At 42.8% G+C, this 15,503-nt stretch overlaps 1 protein-coding gene across 6 annotated transcripts in view; it reads right to left on the bottom strand.

Annotated features, from left to right (window-relative positions):
- The window catches only part of FKBP15 (FKBP prolyl isomerase family member 15), a 51,369-nt gene that overhangs the window by 28,953 nt on the left and 6,913 nt on the right, over positions 1-15,503 (bottom strand). For 4 of the 6 annotated variants that reach the window (XM_070758534.1, XM_070758533.1, XM_070758531.1 and 1 more), the window contains exons 2-13: positions 14,818-14,927; positions 13,270-13,354; positions 12,730-12,799; positions 11,421-11,495; positions 9,364-9,462; positions 8,388-8,537; positions 8,151-8,219; positions 7,447-7,590; positions 5,830-5,972; positions 4,677-4,725; positions 3,320-3,439; positions 1,660-1,753 (exon numbers count right to left, since the gene is read on the bottom strand). In XM_070758534.1, the coding sequence (XP_070614635.1) occupies positions 1,660-1,753; positions 3,320-3,439; positions 4,677-4,725; positions 5,830-5,972; positions 7,447-7,590; positions 8,151-8,219; positions 8,388-8,537; positions 9,364-9,462; positions 11,421-11,495; positions 12,730-12,799; positions 13,270-13,354; positions 14,818-14,927 (1,208 nt within the window). Of the gene's footprint in view, positions 1-1,659; positions 1,754-3,319; positions 3,440-4,676; positions 4,726-5,829; positions 5,973-7,446; positions 7,591-8,148; positions 8,220-8,387; positions 8,538-9,363; positions 9,463-11,420; positions 11,496-12,729; positions 12,800-13,269; positions 13,355-14,817; positions 14,928-15,503 lie in introns of those variants that run through there. The other 2 variants (XM_070758530.1, XM_070758532.1) reach the window with 2 other exon arrangements.

Here is a 15,503-nt window from a genome sequence, read left to right as displayed (position 1 = left end):
GAAAATAAATTGGAGAAGCTGATGGCACGATGGGATAAGGTGAAAAATTATATCTTAAGTAGAATTTATGACGACAATGTGAAAAATAAATTCCAATCATTTTTTGTACGTAAAGAAATGTAAACCGGAGCTAAGGAAGAGAAATTGAAACTTATTGCAAATAATTTAACCCCCTAAATGGTGGTGGGGTTTATTGGTGTTGGGCACTTTTTCTTTAAGTATTTTGTTTTTTGTTTGTTTGTTGTAATAAAATTTAATAAAAATATATTTTTTTAAAAAAAAAAGGTTGACTCAGCCTTCCATCCTTCCAAGGTGTGTAAAAGAAGCACTATTTAGGGAGGAGATAGAGAAAATAATAAGAGAAAAAAGTAAGGGTACCAAGTAATATATATAAGATGTTAGTGCAGTCAGATGGGCATTGTTGGTATGTCTCGGTATAGCTAGGCTATGAGACCTTTGACATACACTGAGCAGAGAATTTTAACAGAATGTGGATGTGTGGTAAAGCCAAAGGAAAAGACACAGACTTAGTTATGCTTAATAAGTACTATTTACATATATACAAAATAGAAACAATCCATAACAAGCACTAAGCAAATACATTCCCCTCTCCAGGCAAAGCAAAAGCGAATGAGCAAAAAAGCATCACTGAGTGAAGGAGTACTGGCGCCCTCTTATGGCGAACCAGCCTAAAATATTTAAAGTGATAGTACAAGAGACTACAACAGGTAGTTTACAATGGCAAACCCTTACAACCATGTACCTTGTACTAACAGGCTTTAACTAAATGGTGGCAGAATGAATTACAGGTACATGTGCAAGAGATGAAAAATATAGTGGAGAACATAAGGAAAATTAATAATACAAGGGTTAGGGAAATAAGAAGGAAAATATTACATAAGTGGCATCACACACCCGTTCAACTTGCATATTTTCAGCAGAATGTTAAAAATACTTGTTGGCATGGGTGTTAAGATAAAGGAGTGTTTATGCATATGTTTTGGGAATGCCCAGTAGTGCAGAATTATTGGCAAAAAGTGCAAGAGGATATTAAGAGGATGTTAAATATACGATGGATAATTACAAAGGAAATGGCAGCATTACTTAAAAGCATTGCAATGGGAGAATTTAGAGAAATAAAACAAGCAGCGATAGAAAGCGCTCAGGCGGTAATAGTCTTGGGTTGGAAGGATGCGACAAAATAGACAATGCAAAATTGGTACATGGTGGATCATATTCAATTTGAGATTATGGGCAAAAGGATGAACTCAGTTAATGAAACTGATTTGCGACAACTGATGGGGCGATGGGACAAGGTAAGACGATATATGGTTAGTAGAATCCGAGACCAAGCTACAAGGAATAAATTGGAATCACTTTACAATATGTAAATAGATATATTGCTCTTGAGTTAAAATGGTCTATCTAAAGAAACACCCCCATTTTGGTGGAGGGGTGTGAATGTTTGTCTGGTGGTGAGCACTAATCACGGAGCACTTGTTGTATGTTCAGGGTGTGTTTTATATTCTTTATTTTAAAATCAATTTAAAAATTTATTTAAAAAAAAGAAAAAGAAAAAAAGCTTTTTAAAAAACTACTTTGCAGTAGAAACATAGGTTGAACATGAAACACCGGCTGAGAGTAAACGGATCTACGTGCCTTGCGCTGTTATCTGAGGAAGAGCCGCTGGGGACGATGGTTTCAGTGGAGAGGATGTGACAGGATGCATAGCTTCTCGCAAGGTGTTGGGGTCCTGAAATACACACCCACAAAGGAGGCTTTGCGTTAGATTTTCCCTTGTCATCCCTAAACCATTTTCCTCCTTTCATTTGCTACTCTGAAGGCTGCAACAAAATAAATGTTGTAAAACTGGACAGTCACATAGGTTCCTTGACTTATGACCCATAACTGCAGGCTCAAATAGGGCCGTAAATTGAGAACTATCTGTATCGTTTCATCCCTTTCCTAATTGTTTCTCCCGTCCATGTTTACTGAGTCTGCACTACTAGTTACTACTAGTTTTTTCTCATCATTCCCATCACCCATCTCCTCCCACTTGTGACTGTATGACTGTAACACTGCGTGTGTCCTTAAGATTTATGTTAATATTGATTGTTTCCTCATTGATTATTTGACCCCTATGTTGTACCTCATGATTCTTGACAAATGTATTTTTTTCTTTTAGGGACACTGAGAGCATATGCACCAAAGACAAATTCCTTGGCCAATAAAGAATTCTACTCTATTCTATTCCATCCCATTCCTTCTATTCTATTCTATTCTACTCTATTCTACTCTATTATTATTCCCTTCTACAGTGATCCCTCGATCTTCGCGATCTCGATCTTCGTGAAACGCTATATCGCGATTTTTCAAAAAATATTAATTAAAAATATTTTCCCACCCGATGATGTCACTCTCTTCCTTTCTCATCTTTCTTTCTCTCTCTCTTTCTCTCTCTTGCTTCTTCCTCTCTCACACTCTCTTCCTCCCTCTCTCATCTCTTTCTTTCCTTCTCTCTCTTTCTCTATCTCTCCCCCTCTTGCTCTCGAGCGGCGCGTGGGCGGCGGGGAAGACCAAGGGAAGGTTCCTTCGGCCGCCCAGCAGCCGATCTGCTCGGCAGCGCCGCAGCAGCGAGGAGCCGAAGATCCAGGTTTCCCCTTTGCGTGGGCGGCGGGGAAACCCGGATCTTCGGCTCCTCGCTGCTGCAGCGCCGTCGAGCAGATCAGCTGCTGGGCGGCCAAAGGAACCTTCCCTGGGTCTTCCCCGCCGCCCACGCAAAGGGGAAACCCCGATCTTGGGCTCCTCGCTGCTGCGGCGCTGCCGAGCAGATCAGCTGCTGGGCGGCGGAAGGAACCTTCCCTGGGTCTTCCCAGGTGCGGAAGTAAAAACACCATCTGCGCATGCGCGGCCATGGAAAAAAAGGGCGCGCAAGCGCAGATGGTGTTTTTACTTCCGCACCACTATATCGCGAAAAATCGATTATCGCGAGGGGTCTTGGAACGGAACCCTCGCGATAATCGAGGGATCACTGTATTCCTATTCTATTATTATTCTATTCTATTCTATTCTATTCTACTTATTCTATTTCCATTTTACTCTATTCTATTCTTGTTCTGTTCTAACCAGCCAGCCAATTTATACATCTCCCCACCTCACCTATGTGACCCTAGGCAGCTTATGATAAAATGGTAAATTACAGAGCATAACAAAGTATCATCTCATCAGTCATTGAATAGTTTCTCAGAACTTTGACCAGTAGGGATTTCCTCCCTGCCCCCACCCTTGCAGTATCCTCCGGATTCCGAAATCCACCCACCTCAATCTCTGAATCGCTTGAGTCCAGCTGGCCCAGAACCGAACCGGAAAGGAAAGGCAGCATCGGTTGACCCATCTTGGCCATTCGTGAAATCAGCTTTGCTTTCGCCACGTCGGGGTTCTGGTAAGGGAGAGAGGAAACAAAAAAATGAAAGCTTTGAGAGAAAATATCCTGAGCTCAGCACATAAAAACCAGCCCCGTCTTTTAACTTTGGGGGGGGGGGGGGATCAGTTTCCGGTCACAATTCAAAGTGTTGGTTATGACCTGTAAAGCCCTTCATGGCACTGGACCAGAATATCTCCGGGATCGTCTTCTGCCGCACGAATCCCAGCGACCAGTTAGGTCCCACAGAGTGGGTCTTTTCCGGGTCCCATCAACTAAACAATGTCGTCTGGTGGGACCCAGGGAAAGAGCCTTCTCTGTGGTGGCCCCGATCCTCTGGAACCAGCTCCCCCCAGAGATTAGGATTGCCCCCACCCTCCTTGCCTTTTGTAAACTTCTAAAAACCCATCTCTGCCATCAGGCATGGGGGAATTGAGACAGTTTATGCATGGTATGTTTGTGTGTATGTTTTTTAAATTATGGGTTTTTAGTTTTTAAATATTAAATATTAGATTTGTATTGTACATTGTTTTCTATTACTGCTGTGAGCCGCCCTGAGTCTACAGAGAGGGGCAGCATACACATTTAATTAATAATAATAATAATAATAATAATAATAATAATAATAGAAACATAGAAACATAGAAGACTGATGGCAGAAAAAGACCTCATGGTCCATCTAGTCTGCCCTTACACTATTTCCTGTATTTTATCTTACAATGGATATAAGTCTATCCCAGGCATGTTTAAATTCAGTTCCTGTGGATTGACCAACCACTTTTGCTGGAAGTTTGTTCCAAGGATCTACTACTCTTTCAGTAAAATAATATTTTCTCACGTTGCTTTTGATCTTTCCCCCAACTAACTTCAGATTGTGCCCCTTTGTTCTTGTGTTCACTTTCCTATTAAAAACACTTCCCTCCTGAACCTTATTTAACCCTTTAACATATTTAAATGTTTCGATGATGTCCCCCCTTTTTCCTTCTGTCCTCCAGACTATACAGATTGAGTTCATTCAGTCTTTCCTGATACGTTTTATGCTTAAGACCTTCCACCATTCTTGTAGCCCGCCTTTGGACCCGTTCAATTGTGTCAATAATAATAATAATAATAATAATAATAATAATAATAATAATAATGATGATGATGATTTTGTAGTCAGCAAGATTCAATTTAGATGAATGGAGTTCAGACCCAAACCCTGAAATAAAAACCTGGAGAAACGAAAGCCGAGGTGGGTCAGCCAAAGACTTACCGCTAGTTGTTCGCTGAGAGAGTTGGATTTGGCCCGCAGAGGTGGCTCCCTGTGGTGCAAAAAAGTACAATCTTAGAACAGCTGAGCAGCGTAGAAGGTCTTGTTTTAAGAATTGAAAACCCCCACCACCTCAGTTGCTTTTAAGATGTGTGGACTTCAACTCCCAGAATTCCCAAGTCAGGATGTAGTTAAAACTCACCTCTATCTTTTTTTTAATTAAAAATAATTTTATTGAATAATTTTAAAAACAACATGTATGGACAAATACACATATATACAAATCAAACATACACCAAACCCCACGTAACATTGACCTATAATTTGACAAAAACAGAAACAATTAATATTAATATTTTTGCTGCGTTATGTACCGTTATATTTTCTAGGTTATTTATTATTATTATTATTATTATTATTATTATTATTATTATTAATTAGATTTGTATGCCGCCCCTCTCCGTAGACTCGGGGCGGCTCACAACAATAACAAAGACAATGTAAGAACAAATCTAATAATTTAAAAAACACTAAAAAACCCATTATTAAAAGCAAGCATACACACAAACATACCACATATAAACTGTATAGGCCCAGGGGAGATGTCTCAGTTCCCCCATGCCTGATGGCAGAGATGGGTCTTAAGAACTTTACGAAAGGCAAGGAGGGTGGGGGCAGTTCTGATCTCCAGGGGGAGCTGGTTCCAGAGGGTCGGGGCCGCCACAGAGAAGGCTCTTCTCCTGGGTCCCGCCAAACGACATTGTGTCACTAATTCCTTAACTTATCTATTTTCAAATATTTTTATTCTATTGCTATTTTCATCTTCTTTAATCTAAATCTATCGACTTGTCCTCTTATATTCTGTGTTTCTTACTGACTGTTTTACTTGGTTTTTATGTTCTAACCAATTATACCAGCTTCCCCAGATTATGTAAAATTCTGTTTCCTCTTTATCTTATAGAAATGAACTAGTTAACTATGGAATTTAAAAAGTCCACCTCTCTTAACATCATCAAGGTAGAAGAGTAGTGGCCTAAAGCCCTTTGAATTGAATACTAGCATTCCTCACATCTTCCTCAAGCAACACACGCTGTCCAACAAAGACATTCACACGCAGGAGAAGTTTGCAAAACTCAAATCAAACTGGTCAACTCACCCAGGTTTTGGTGGTAGCGTGCTGGGAGGCAACCCTGCAGGGTCAGGGCTCAGGTGTTCAGCACTTGGTCCTGGAGAGGGCTCAAGGGAGTCCCTGTGGACCACGTTCTGTCCATTTGAAGCAGCCTCCTTGGCTAATCTCACCTAAGAAAGATTTGGGGGAGAGGGGGTGTGCGAGACAGAATAAGAAAGTTGGAAGGGACCTTGGTGGTCTTCTAGTTTGATCCCCTGTTCAGGCAGGAAATCCTATACCATTTAACATAGAAACATAGAAGTCTGACGGCAGAAAAAGACCTCATAGTCCATCTAGTCTGCCCTTATACTATTTTCTCTATTTTATCTTAGGATGGATCTATGTTTATCCCAGGCATGTTTAAATTCAGTTACTGTGGATTTATCTACCACGTCTGCTGGAAGTTTGTTCCAAGGATCTACTACTCTTTCAGTAAAATAATTTTTTCTCATGTTGCTTTTGATCTTTCCCCCAACTACCTTCAGATTGTGTCCCCTTGTTCTTGTGTTCACTTTCCTATTAAAAACACTTCCCTCCTGGACCTTATTTAACCCTTTAACATATTTAAATGTTTCAATCATGTCCCCCCTTTCCCTTCTGTCCTCCAGACTCTACAGATGGAGTTCATAAAGTCTTTCCTGATACGTTTTATGCTTAAGATCTTCCACCATTCTTGTAGCCCGTCTTTGGACCCGTTCAATTTTGTCAATATCTTTTTGTAGGTGAGGTCTCCAGAACTGAACACAGTATTCCAAATGTGGTCTCACCAGCACTCTATATAGCGGGCTAATAAGCTCCCTCTTCCTGCTTGTTATACCTCTAGCTATGCAGCCAAGCATCCTACTTGCTTTCCCTACCCCTAAATCCTTTTCTTCTGAAGTTGACAACAAATGGTTATCCAATCTTTTTTCTTAAAATCCTCCAGTGATGGAGCGCAGACAAACTAATCTACTTTTATTTCTCACTTCTGTCTTTATTCTCTAGCCATTGGTAGAAATCTTATATATTACATCTTAATAGAATAGAATAACAGAGTTGGAAGGGACCTTGGAGGTCTTCTAGTCCAACCCCCTGCTCAAACAGCAAACTATATCATTTCAGACAAACAGTTGTCCAGTCTCTTCTTTAAAAACATCCAGTGGTGGAGCGCTCACAACTTCTTGTGGCAAGTCATTCCACTGGTCTTCATTGTCAGGACGTTCCGCCTAATAAACTTCTTGACAAAAATCCCCTTAATAATAACAATTACAGAGTTGGAAGGGACCTTGGAGGTCTTCTAGTCCAGCCCTTCTGCAAGAATCTGAAAACCTATTTATGCCGCCAGGCTTGGGGTCACTAGCCCCTAGCCCCTGGTCAATGAGTGTGCGGTACGTCTGTGGCTTGAATCTGGAAGAATGATTTTTAATGTTTTAGTCGTTTTAGAATTGTTTTTTTTAATTAATTATTTATAATAATTGGATCAGATATGTTATTGTATATTGCTTTTATCGATGTGTTGTGAGCCGCCCTGAATCCGCAGAGAGGGGCGGCATACAAGTCCAATTAATAATAATAATAATAATAATAATAATAATAATAATAATAATAATAATAATAACGGCTTACCCTCTTGACTTCCACTTCAAAGGCCAGCGTGGAGTCCGGAGGAACACGATTTGCCACTCCCTGAGACCCATAAGCCAGGGCTGGAGGGACCACTAGGAAACGCTTGCCTCCTTTCTTCAAACCCATCATCCCTTCTTCCCAGCCCTTTGGGGGATAGAAATAGAAAAACCATGCAATAAACAGCTGAGATTTGTCTCTCTGTCTCTCTCCCTCTTCTCTCTCTTTCTTTCTCTCTTCTCTCTCTTTTCTCTGTCTCTCCTCTCTCTCTTTCTCTCTTCCCTCTCTCTTTCTCTCTCTTCTCTTTCTTTCTTTCTCTCTTCTCTCTCTTTTCTCTGTCTCTTCTCTCTCTCTTTCTTTCTTCTCTTCCCTCTCTCCTTCTCTCTCTTCTCTTTCTTTCTTTCTCTCTTCTCTCTCTCCTCTCTCTTTCATTCTCTCTCTTTCTCTCTTCTCTCTCTTTTCTCTGTCTCTTCTCTCTCTCTCTTTCTTTCTTTTCTCTCTTCCCTCTCTCTCTCTTTCTCTCTCTTCTCTTTCTTTCTCTCTTCTCTCTTTCTCTGTCTTCTCTCTCTGTCTTCTCTCTCTTTCATTCTCTCTCTTTCTTTCTTTCTCTCTGTCTCTCCCTCTCCCTGATTACAAACACGAGGATCTGAGATCAAGGTCCTCCCACCGAACCCGGGGGAAACAAAAGAGGACTGCATCCCCCACACCTTGATGACTTTGCCAGAGCCCAGCTTCAGACGGAGGAGTTTCTCCTTGGTCACGTTGGAGTCGAACACCTGGAAGAAATAAAATGCAAACGGGCTGTGGATAAGGGGGGAGAAGGGGGCACCCCAGTGCTTCGTCACACGGAGGGAGGGCAATCCTGCGAAACTGGAGCCCCTCCCTCTCTCCCCCAAACGGTCTTCGGGAGTGGAGAACATCCCTCCCGTTCTCCCGGGTTTTACCTGCCCCAGAGTAGAGTTGTGCAAGAGCCAGCCGGTGAAGGCAACTTCGAGCCCGTCGCCCACTTCCACAGCCGGGCCGTCTCCGAGGATGAGATCCTGGCACACCACCGAATCGAGGGAAGGGTTGCTGTTATACTTGGCGAGGCAGAGCTGCGGGCGAGAAGAACCCAGCTCTGAGTTGCCCCGGGCAACGGGCACTGGACTTATAGGATGGGGGTATCCAGGGGTCATGTGATTGCCAGGAGGGAGAGAGATAGTAGATGGGGTGAGATGGGGAGGGAGGGAAGGAAGGAAAGAGGGAGAGAGATGAGAATGAGAGGAAGGAAGGGAGGGAGAAGAGAGATAGGAGATGGGATGAGATGGGGAGGGAGGGAGAGAGGGAAAGAGGGAGGAAAGGAAGGAAAGAAGAAGAGAGGGAGAAAGATGGGAATGGGAAGAAGGGAGGGAGGAGAGATAGTAGATGGGATGAGATGAGATGGGAGGGAAAGGAAGGAGGGAAGGGAGAGATGAGAGAAGAGATATAGTAAATGGAATGAGATAGGGAGAGAGGGAAGAGAAAAAGAGGGAGAAATGGGAATGAAAGGAAGGGAGGGAGGAAAGAAGGAAAGGAAGAAGAGAGATGGGACTGAGAGGGAGGACGGGAGAGAGGGAGGGAGGGAAGGAGAGAAGGAAAGAGAAAGAGAGATGGTAATGAGAAGGAGGGAAGGAGGAGGGAAGGGAGGGAAGGAAGGAAAGAGGAAGAGAGATGGGAATTCGACGGAGGAAGGAAGGAAGGGAGAGAGGAAGGGAAGAAAAGAAGGAAAGAAGGAAAGAGGGAGAGACATGGGAATGCAAGGGAGGGTGGAAGGGAAGGAGGAAGGGAAGGAGGAAGGGAGGGAGGAAGGAAAGGATAGATGAGGAAAGACAGCCTGGACACTCAGAAAAGCTGTTTCATTTTGCCCAAGACTAGGACCAGCTTTGGGCACAATGTGGGTACCTGCTTGCCAAATTCCACTGCTGCTTTCTCAGATTCAAACATGAGGGACCAGTTTTGCCTCTGATCATCATAAAAAGTCCCATAGTTGTTGGGTTGGGTCTAGATAAGCAATAGAAAGGACAAGCATCAGGGTGAACAAAATCCCAGCCTGACATTTAGAGAATAGAAAACCTCTAGTTGTGTGACCAGCCACTACGGACAACAGAGCTTTATGAAGCTGGTGGGTGGGTGGGAATCACAGGGCATAAGAAATAATGCTAAGGAAAACGTTTACAGAATAAAAACTCATATATATACACACACACACACACACACACACACACACTGCTCAAAACAAATAAAGGGAACACTCAAAGAACACATCCTAGAGCTGAATGAATGAAATATTCTCATTGAATGCTTTGTTCTGCGCAAAGTTGAATAGAATAGAATAGAATTTTATTGGCCAAGTGTGATTGGACACACAAGGAATTTGTCTTGGTGCATATGCTCTCAGCATACATAAAATAAAATATACATTTGTCAAGAATCATGTGGTACAACACTTAATGATTGTCATAGGGGTCAAATAAGCAATGAAGAAGCAATATTAATAAAAATCTTAGGATATAAGCAACAAACTGCAATATAATGTTTCCAAATGTAAAATAATGCACTTGGGGAAAAGGAATCCTCAATCTGAGTATTGTATTGGCAGTTCTGTGTTAGCAAATACTACAGAAGAAAAGGATTTAGGGGTCGTGATTTCTGACAGTCTCAAAATGGGTGAACAGTGCAGTCAGGCGGTAGGGAAAGCAAGTAGGATGCTTGGCTGCATAGCTAGAGGTATAATAAGCAGGAAGAGGGAGATTATGATCCCGCTATATAGAATGCTGGTGAGACCACATTTGGAATACTGTGTTCAGTTCTGGAGACCTCACCTACAAAAAGATATTGACAAAATTGAACGGGTCCAAAGACGGGCTACAAGAATGGTGGAAGGTCTTAAGCATAAAACGTATCAGGAAAGACTTCATGAACTCCATCTGTATAGTCTGGAGGACAGAAGGAAAAGGGGGGACATGATCGAAACATTTAAATATGTTAAAGGGTTAAATAAGGTCCAGGAGGGAAGTGTTTTTAAAAGGAAAGTGAACACTAGAACAAGGGGGCACAATCTGAAGTTAGTTGGGGGAAAGATCAAAAGCAACATGAGAAAATATTATTTTACTGAAAGAGTAGTAGATCCTTGGAACAAAGTTCCAGCAGACGTGGTAGATAAATCCACAGTTACTGAATTGAAACCTGCCTGGGATAAACATAGATCCATCCTAAGATAAAATACAGAAAATAGTATAAGGGCAGACTAGATGGACCAGGAGGTCTTTTTCTGCCGTCAGACTTCTATGTTTCTAAGTTACAGTCATACAGTCAACATGGGAGGAAATGGGTGAAAGGAATGATGAGAAAAACTAGCAGAATAGAAGTGCAGATTTAGTAGAAAGTCTGACAGTGTTGAGGGAATTATTTGTTTAGTAGAGTGATGGCGTTTGGGAAAAAACTGCTCTTGTGTCTAGTTGTCTTGGTGTGCAGTGCTCTGTAGCAACGTTTTGAGGGTAGGAGTTGAAACAGTTTGTGTCCAGGATGTGAGGGGTCAGTAAATATTTTCCCCGCCCTCTTTTTGACTCGTGCAGTCTACAGGTCCTCAATGGAAGGCAGGTTGGCAGCAATTGTTTTTTCTGCAGTTCTGATTCTCCTCTGAAGTCTGTGTCGAATGTGCTGACATGTGAAATTGATTGCCAATCAGTGTTGCTTCCTAAGTGGACAGTCTGATTTCGCAGAAGTTTGATTTACCTGGAGTTATATTCTGTTGTTTAAGTGTTCCCCCTTTTTTTTTTTGAGCAGTAACTTGTCGACTTACAAGTGGAGGCCAGAATCTTTTACTGCTAATTAAACCAATTCATCTTTGCTGCTAATCAAAGCAAAGGACTTCGTGTCATTTTTTTTTCCAGATCCATGTCAAAGTTTCTCCCGGTGTTTAATACCTTCTCGACCCCCCCTCCCCCTCCCAGGCTTACCGTGAACACAAAACCTGGGTGGATCCTCGCAGAGCTGATCTGCTGCTGTTGGTTGATGTAAAGCAGGATCCTGTACTGGATTCCATATGCCATGGAAAAGAGGGAGGAGAGGAAAAAAAACCCCCAAGAGATCTTCAGAACAGACCCAGCAATTAAATCCACACGGAAGAGATCTTATTTAATTCGGGTTTAAAGTGAGAGTAAAACCTATGACTTAAGTGGAAAGCCTGCCTTTGGCTTGTTGTCTGACATGAATCCGCCCTACTCAATAAACCAGGATTAAGCCAGACAGCTCCGGTCAGTAGCTTCCGCCTGCAGCTGCAGCTTTCGCATGTAGCTGCAGATATAGTAAAATAAAAAGTCAAGATATAGGTGCAATACTTGCAAAGACAGAATTTGAATTCTTGCCCAGCAACAGTTCTTATCTTGATTCTGATGATGAACCATCGACTAAAGTTAGGGTTCAATAGGTTTAGAATTGTGGTTCAACCAAGAGAGAAAGAGGGAGGGAGGAAAGGAAGGAAGGAGGGAGGGAGAAGGAAGGAGATGAGCCGGGGTGGCACAGCAGGTGGAGTGTTGTACTACAGGCCACTGAACTGACTGTACACCTGTAGGTCAGCGGTTCAAATCTCATCACCGGCTCAAGGTTGACTCAGCCTTCCATCCTTCCGAGGTGGGTCAAATGAGGACCCGGATTGTGGGGGCAATAGCCTAGCTCTGTTAAAAAAGTGCTATTGCTAACATGTTGTAAGCCACCCTGAGTCTAAGGAGAAGGGCGGCATAAAAATCGAATGAATGAATGAATGAATGAATGAATAAATAAATAAATAAATAAATAAGATGGGAATGAGAGGAAGAAGTGAGAGGGACAGAGGAAGGAAGGAAGGACGGACATGGGAATTAGGGAAAGGAATGAGAGAAGAAAGGGAGGGAGGGATTTGGGAAGGAAGGAGATGGGAATGAGAGGGAGGGGGGAGGGAAGGAAGAAACAAAGGAACAAAGGAAGGAAAGAGGAAGAGAGATGGGAATGAGAGGAAGGGAGGAAAGAAGGAAGGAAAGAGGAAGAGAGATGAGAATGAGAGGGAGGGAGGGAGGGAGGAATGAACGAACGAAGGGGAAAGAAGGAAGGAAGGAAGGCAGGCAGAGAAGGAATAAAGGAATGAATGAACGAACTAACGAAGGGGAAAGAAGGAAGGAAGGCAGGGAAGGAAGGCAGGAAGGAACGAACAAACGAAGGAGAAAGGGAGGAAGTAGCAGATGGAATGGAGATGAGGAGGACGCAAAGGGAAGCAGGAATCCCAGCTCTCACCTCCTGGGTGGCATGGCATCCCACCACAGCTGCTCCATATTTGCCTTGCTTCACATAGGTCCCGTTTGTGCTGGAACGAGACAAGAACAATCTTCCAGCTTCTGGTACTTTTACATAGAAGCATCATATATAAGACACAGAGATAGAGCCAGGGCCCTCCAACATTTCCCAGCAGCCTAGTAATTATCGCAAGGAACGGATAAGGTCTGCTACTACCATTAACTCCTTGCAGGTCTCTTGCTTGGAATTTCCGGTGGGCGAATGTAATTAATTCACAAGAGGTAAATAAAGAGAGTTTTTTGTGACCAGGAGTTTCTTGCTTCTAGTCCAACCCTTGCCTTGAGCAAGGGGTTGGACTAGAAGACCTGTAAGGTCCCTTCCAACCTTACTGTTGTATTTCTAGACTCTCTGTAGCTCGGGGTTGAACGATAGAGGCCTTGGTGTTCTCTGGACCCCCTTCCCCTACCAAAAACACTCCTGCCCATAAGGGCAAATATTCCTTACAAGCGAGGAGTAAATACAGTTAGGTACGGTACTTACAACCGATAGGCGTGGACAGCCGTGGCGACGATGACGGACGGGGCTCCCGTGGGCGCAGGAGGCTTCTGCGTTGGGGGACCCACGCCTGAAGCAGCACGCAAGGAAAGAATTGTGTTATTATACATGTGACAGAGAGGTTGCAAGTTCGAAACATCTGGAAAACCGCTAAGGGCTTTCTAAGACCAACATCTAGCCCAGGCCGACGAATTAATTTATGTTTGTTTGCGTGGAACTCATTACCGGACTCAGTAGTGTCAACCCCTAACCGCCAACATTTCTCCCTTAGACTATCCACGATTGACCTCTCCAGGTTCCTAAGAGGTCAGTAAGGGGCGTGCATAAGTGCACTGGTGTGCCTTTCGTCCCCTGTCCAATTTTCTCTCCTTAACTCGTGTATCATTTATCTTTTCTTCCTTTCATATATCTTCTCCTCTATTTTTATATCTTTTATTCTATCCTTTTCTTGATATGCCTATTCTCTTCAATATATATTGTGTGTTGGACAAAATAAATAAATAAATAAATAAAATAAATAAATATGAGTGGGGTTTTAATGTTTTTTTTTTAATTTAGATTTCTATATGTGTTGTATTCACTTTTGTTGTAAGCCGCCCTGAGTCTGAGGAATAAGGCAGCATAGAAATCAAATCATATCAAATCAAATCAAAGAAACATAGAAGATTGACGGGAGAAAAAGACCTCATGGTCCGTATAGTTTGCTCATATACTATTCCTGTATTTTATCTTAGGATGGATATATGTTTATCCCAGGCATGTTTAAATTCGGTTACTGTGGATTTACCAACCACGTCTGCCGGGAGTTTGTTCCAAGCATCTACTACTCTTTCAGTCAAATAATATTTTCTCATGTTGCTTCTGATCTTTCCCCCAACTGACCTCAGATTGTGCCCTCTTGTCCTTGGGTTCACTTTCCTATTGAAAACACTTCTCTCCTGGATCTTATTTAACCCTTTAACTTATTTAAATGTTTTGATCATGTCTCCACTTTCCCTTCTGTCCTCCAGACTCTACAGATTGAGTTCATGAAGTCTTTCCTGATACATTTGATGCTGAAGACCAGGGGTCTTCAAACTTGGCAACTTTAAGACTTATGGACTTCACCTCCCAGAATTCTCCAGGCAACTTTGGTGGCTGTAGAATTCTGGGAGTTGAAGTCCACAAGTCGCAAAGTTGCCAAGTTTGAAGACCTCTGCTTAAGACCTTCCACCATTTTTGTGGAATCAAATCAAATCAAATCAATAAATAAAACCAAGCTCTGACCACGTAGTAAGGAAGCTCCCTGCCTTGCTTAGCGTCTGAAAACTGAAACGTGTTTAGCTTCTGAAATTTGCTTAGCCTCTGAAATCGTCCAAGGGCTACTTATAATTCGACAAAGGGACACTTTAATTGATTTAGGGCTGTCACCATCCCACAAAGTTCAAAGACCCCCTTCACCAGCCAAGCACTTCCAGATCTTTTAGCCCAGCCAGATCCATCGGCGTAGGGGGGCATTTCATTCTTCGCCACCCCTGGAAAATGTCTACCTACCTGCGGCTGGTAGATTTTTCTTAGGCTGCTTGGGTGCCGTATACTGGAAGAAATCATTCCCGGTACCAGAGGCTGTCTGGTCTATGCCAAAGAGAGAGGCCAGCCGGGCCCTGTGGAAAGAGGAGGGGTAGAGACATTTGCCCAGTTAATAAAGAGAAATAAAGATGAGAGGTTATTTAAAAGAATGTTAGTAGCTCGAGGTTGAAATGAAAGGTCCTTGGGCCCTCTGAAGCCTGAGAGTTTTCTGGAAGACGTTTCATGAACCAACTGGGTAACATCATCAGGGCCTTACTGAGTCACTCTACGCCAAAGCATTCAAGGATTCCACCCTGCCTTGAACTCCTGTCTTATTTGCATCCATATTCTTCAGAGCTTAGAAACTTGTGTAGTTAAAAGCCAATCACAGAGTGGGTCTTCTCCGGGTCCCGTCAACTAAACAATGTCGCTTGGCGGGACCCAGGGGAAGAGCCTTCTCTGTGGCGGCCCCGGCCCTCTGGAACCAACTCCCCCCAGAGATTAGAACTGCCCTCACCCTCCTTGCCTTTCGCAAGCTACTTAAAACCCACCTCTGCTGTCAGGCATGGGGGAATTGAGATCTTCTTTCCTTCTAGTCCTTTACAATTCTATGCATGGTATGTATGTTTGGTTTTTATATTAATCATTTTTAATATTAGATTACTATTGTA

The sequence above is a fragment of the Erythrolamprus reginae genome, chromosome 8 (genome assembly GCF_031021105.1).
Source record: "Erythrolamprus reginae isolate rEryReg1 chromosome 8, rEryReg1.hap1, whole genome shotgun sequence".
NCBI lineage: Eukaryota > Metazoa > Chordata > Lepidosauria > Squamata > Dipsadidae > Erythrolamprus > Erythrolamprus reginae.
Note: the sequence above shows the minus strand (reverse complement) of the source record. Positions and strands in the feature narration are given on the sequence as shown.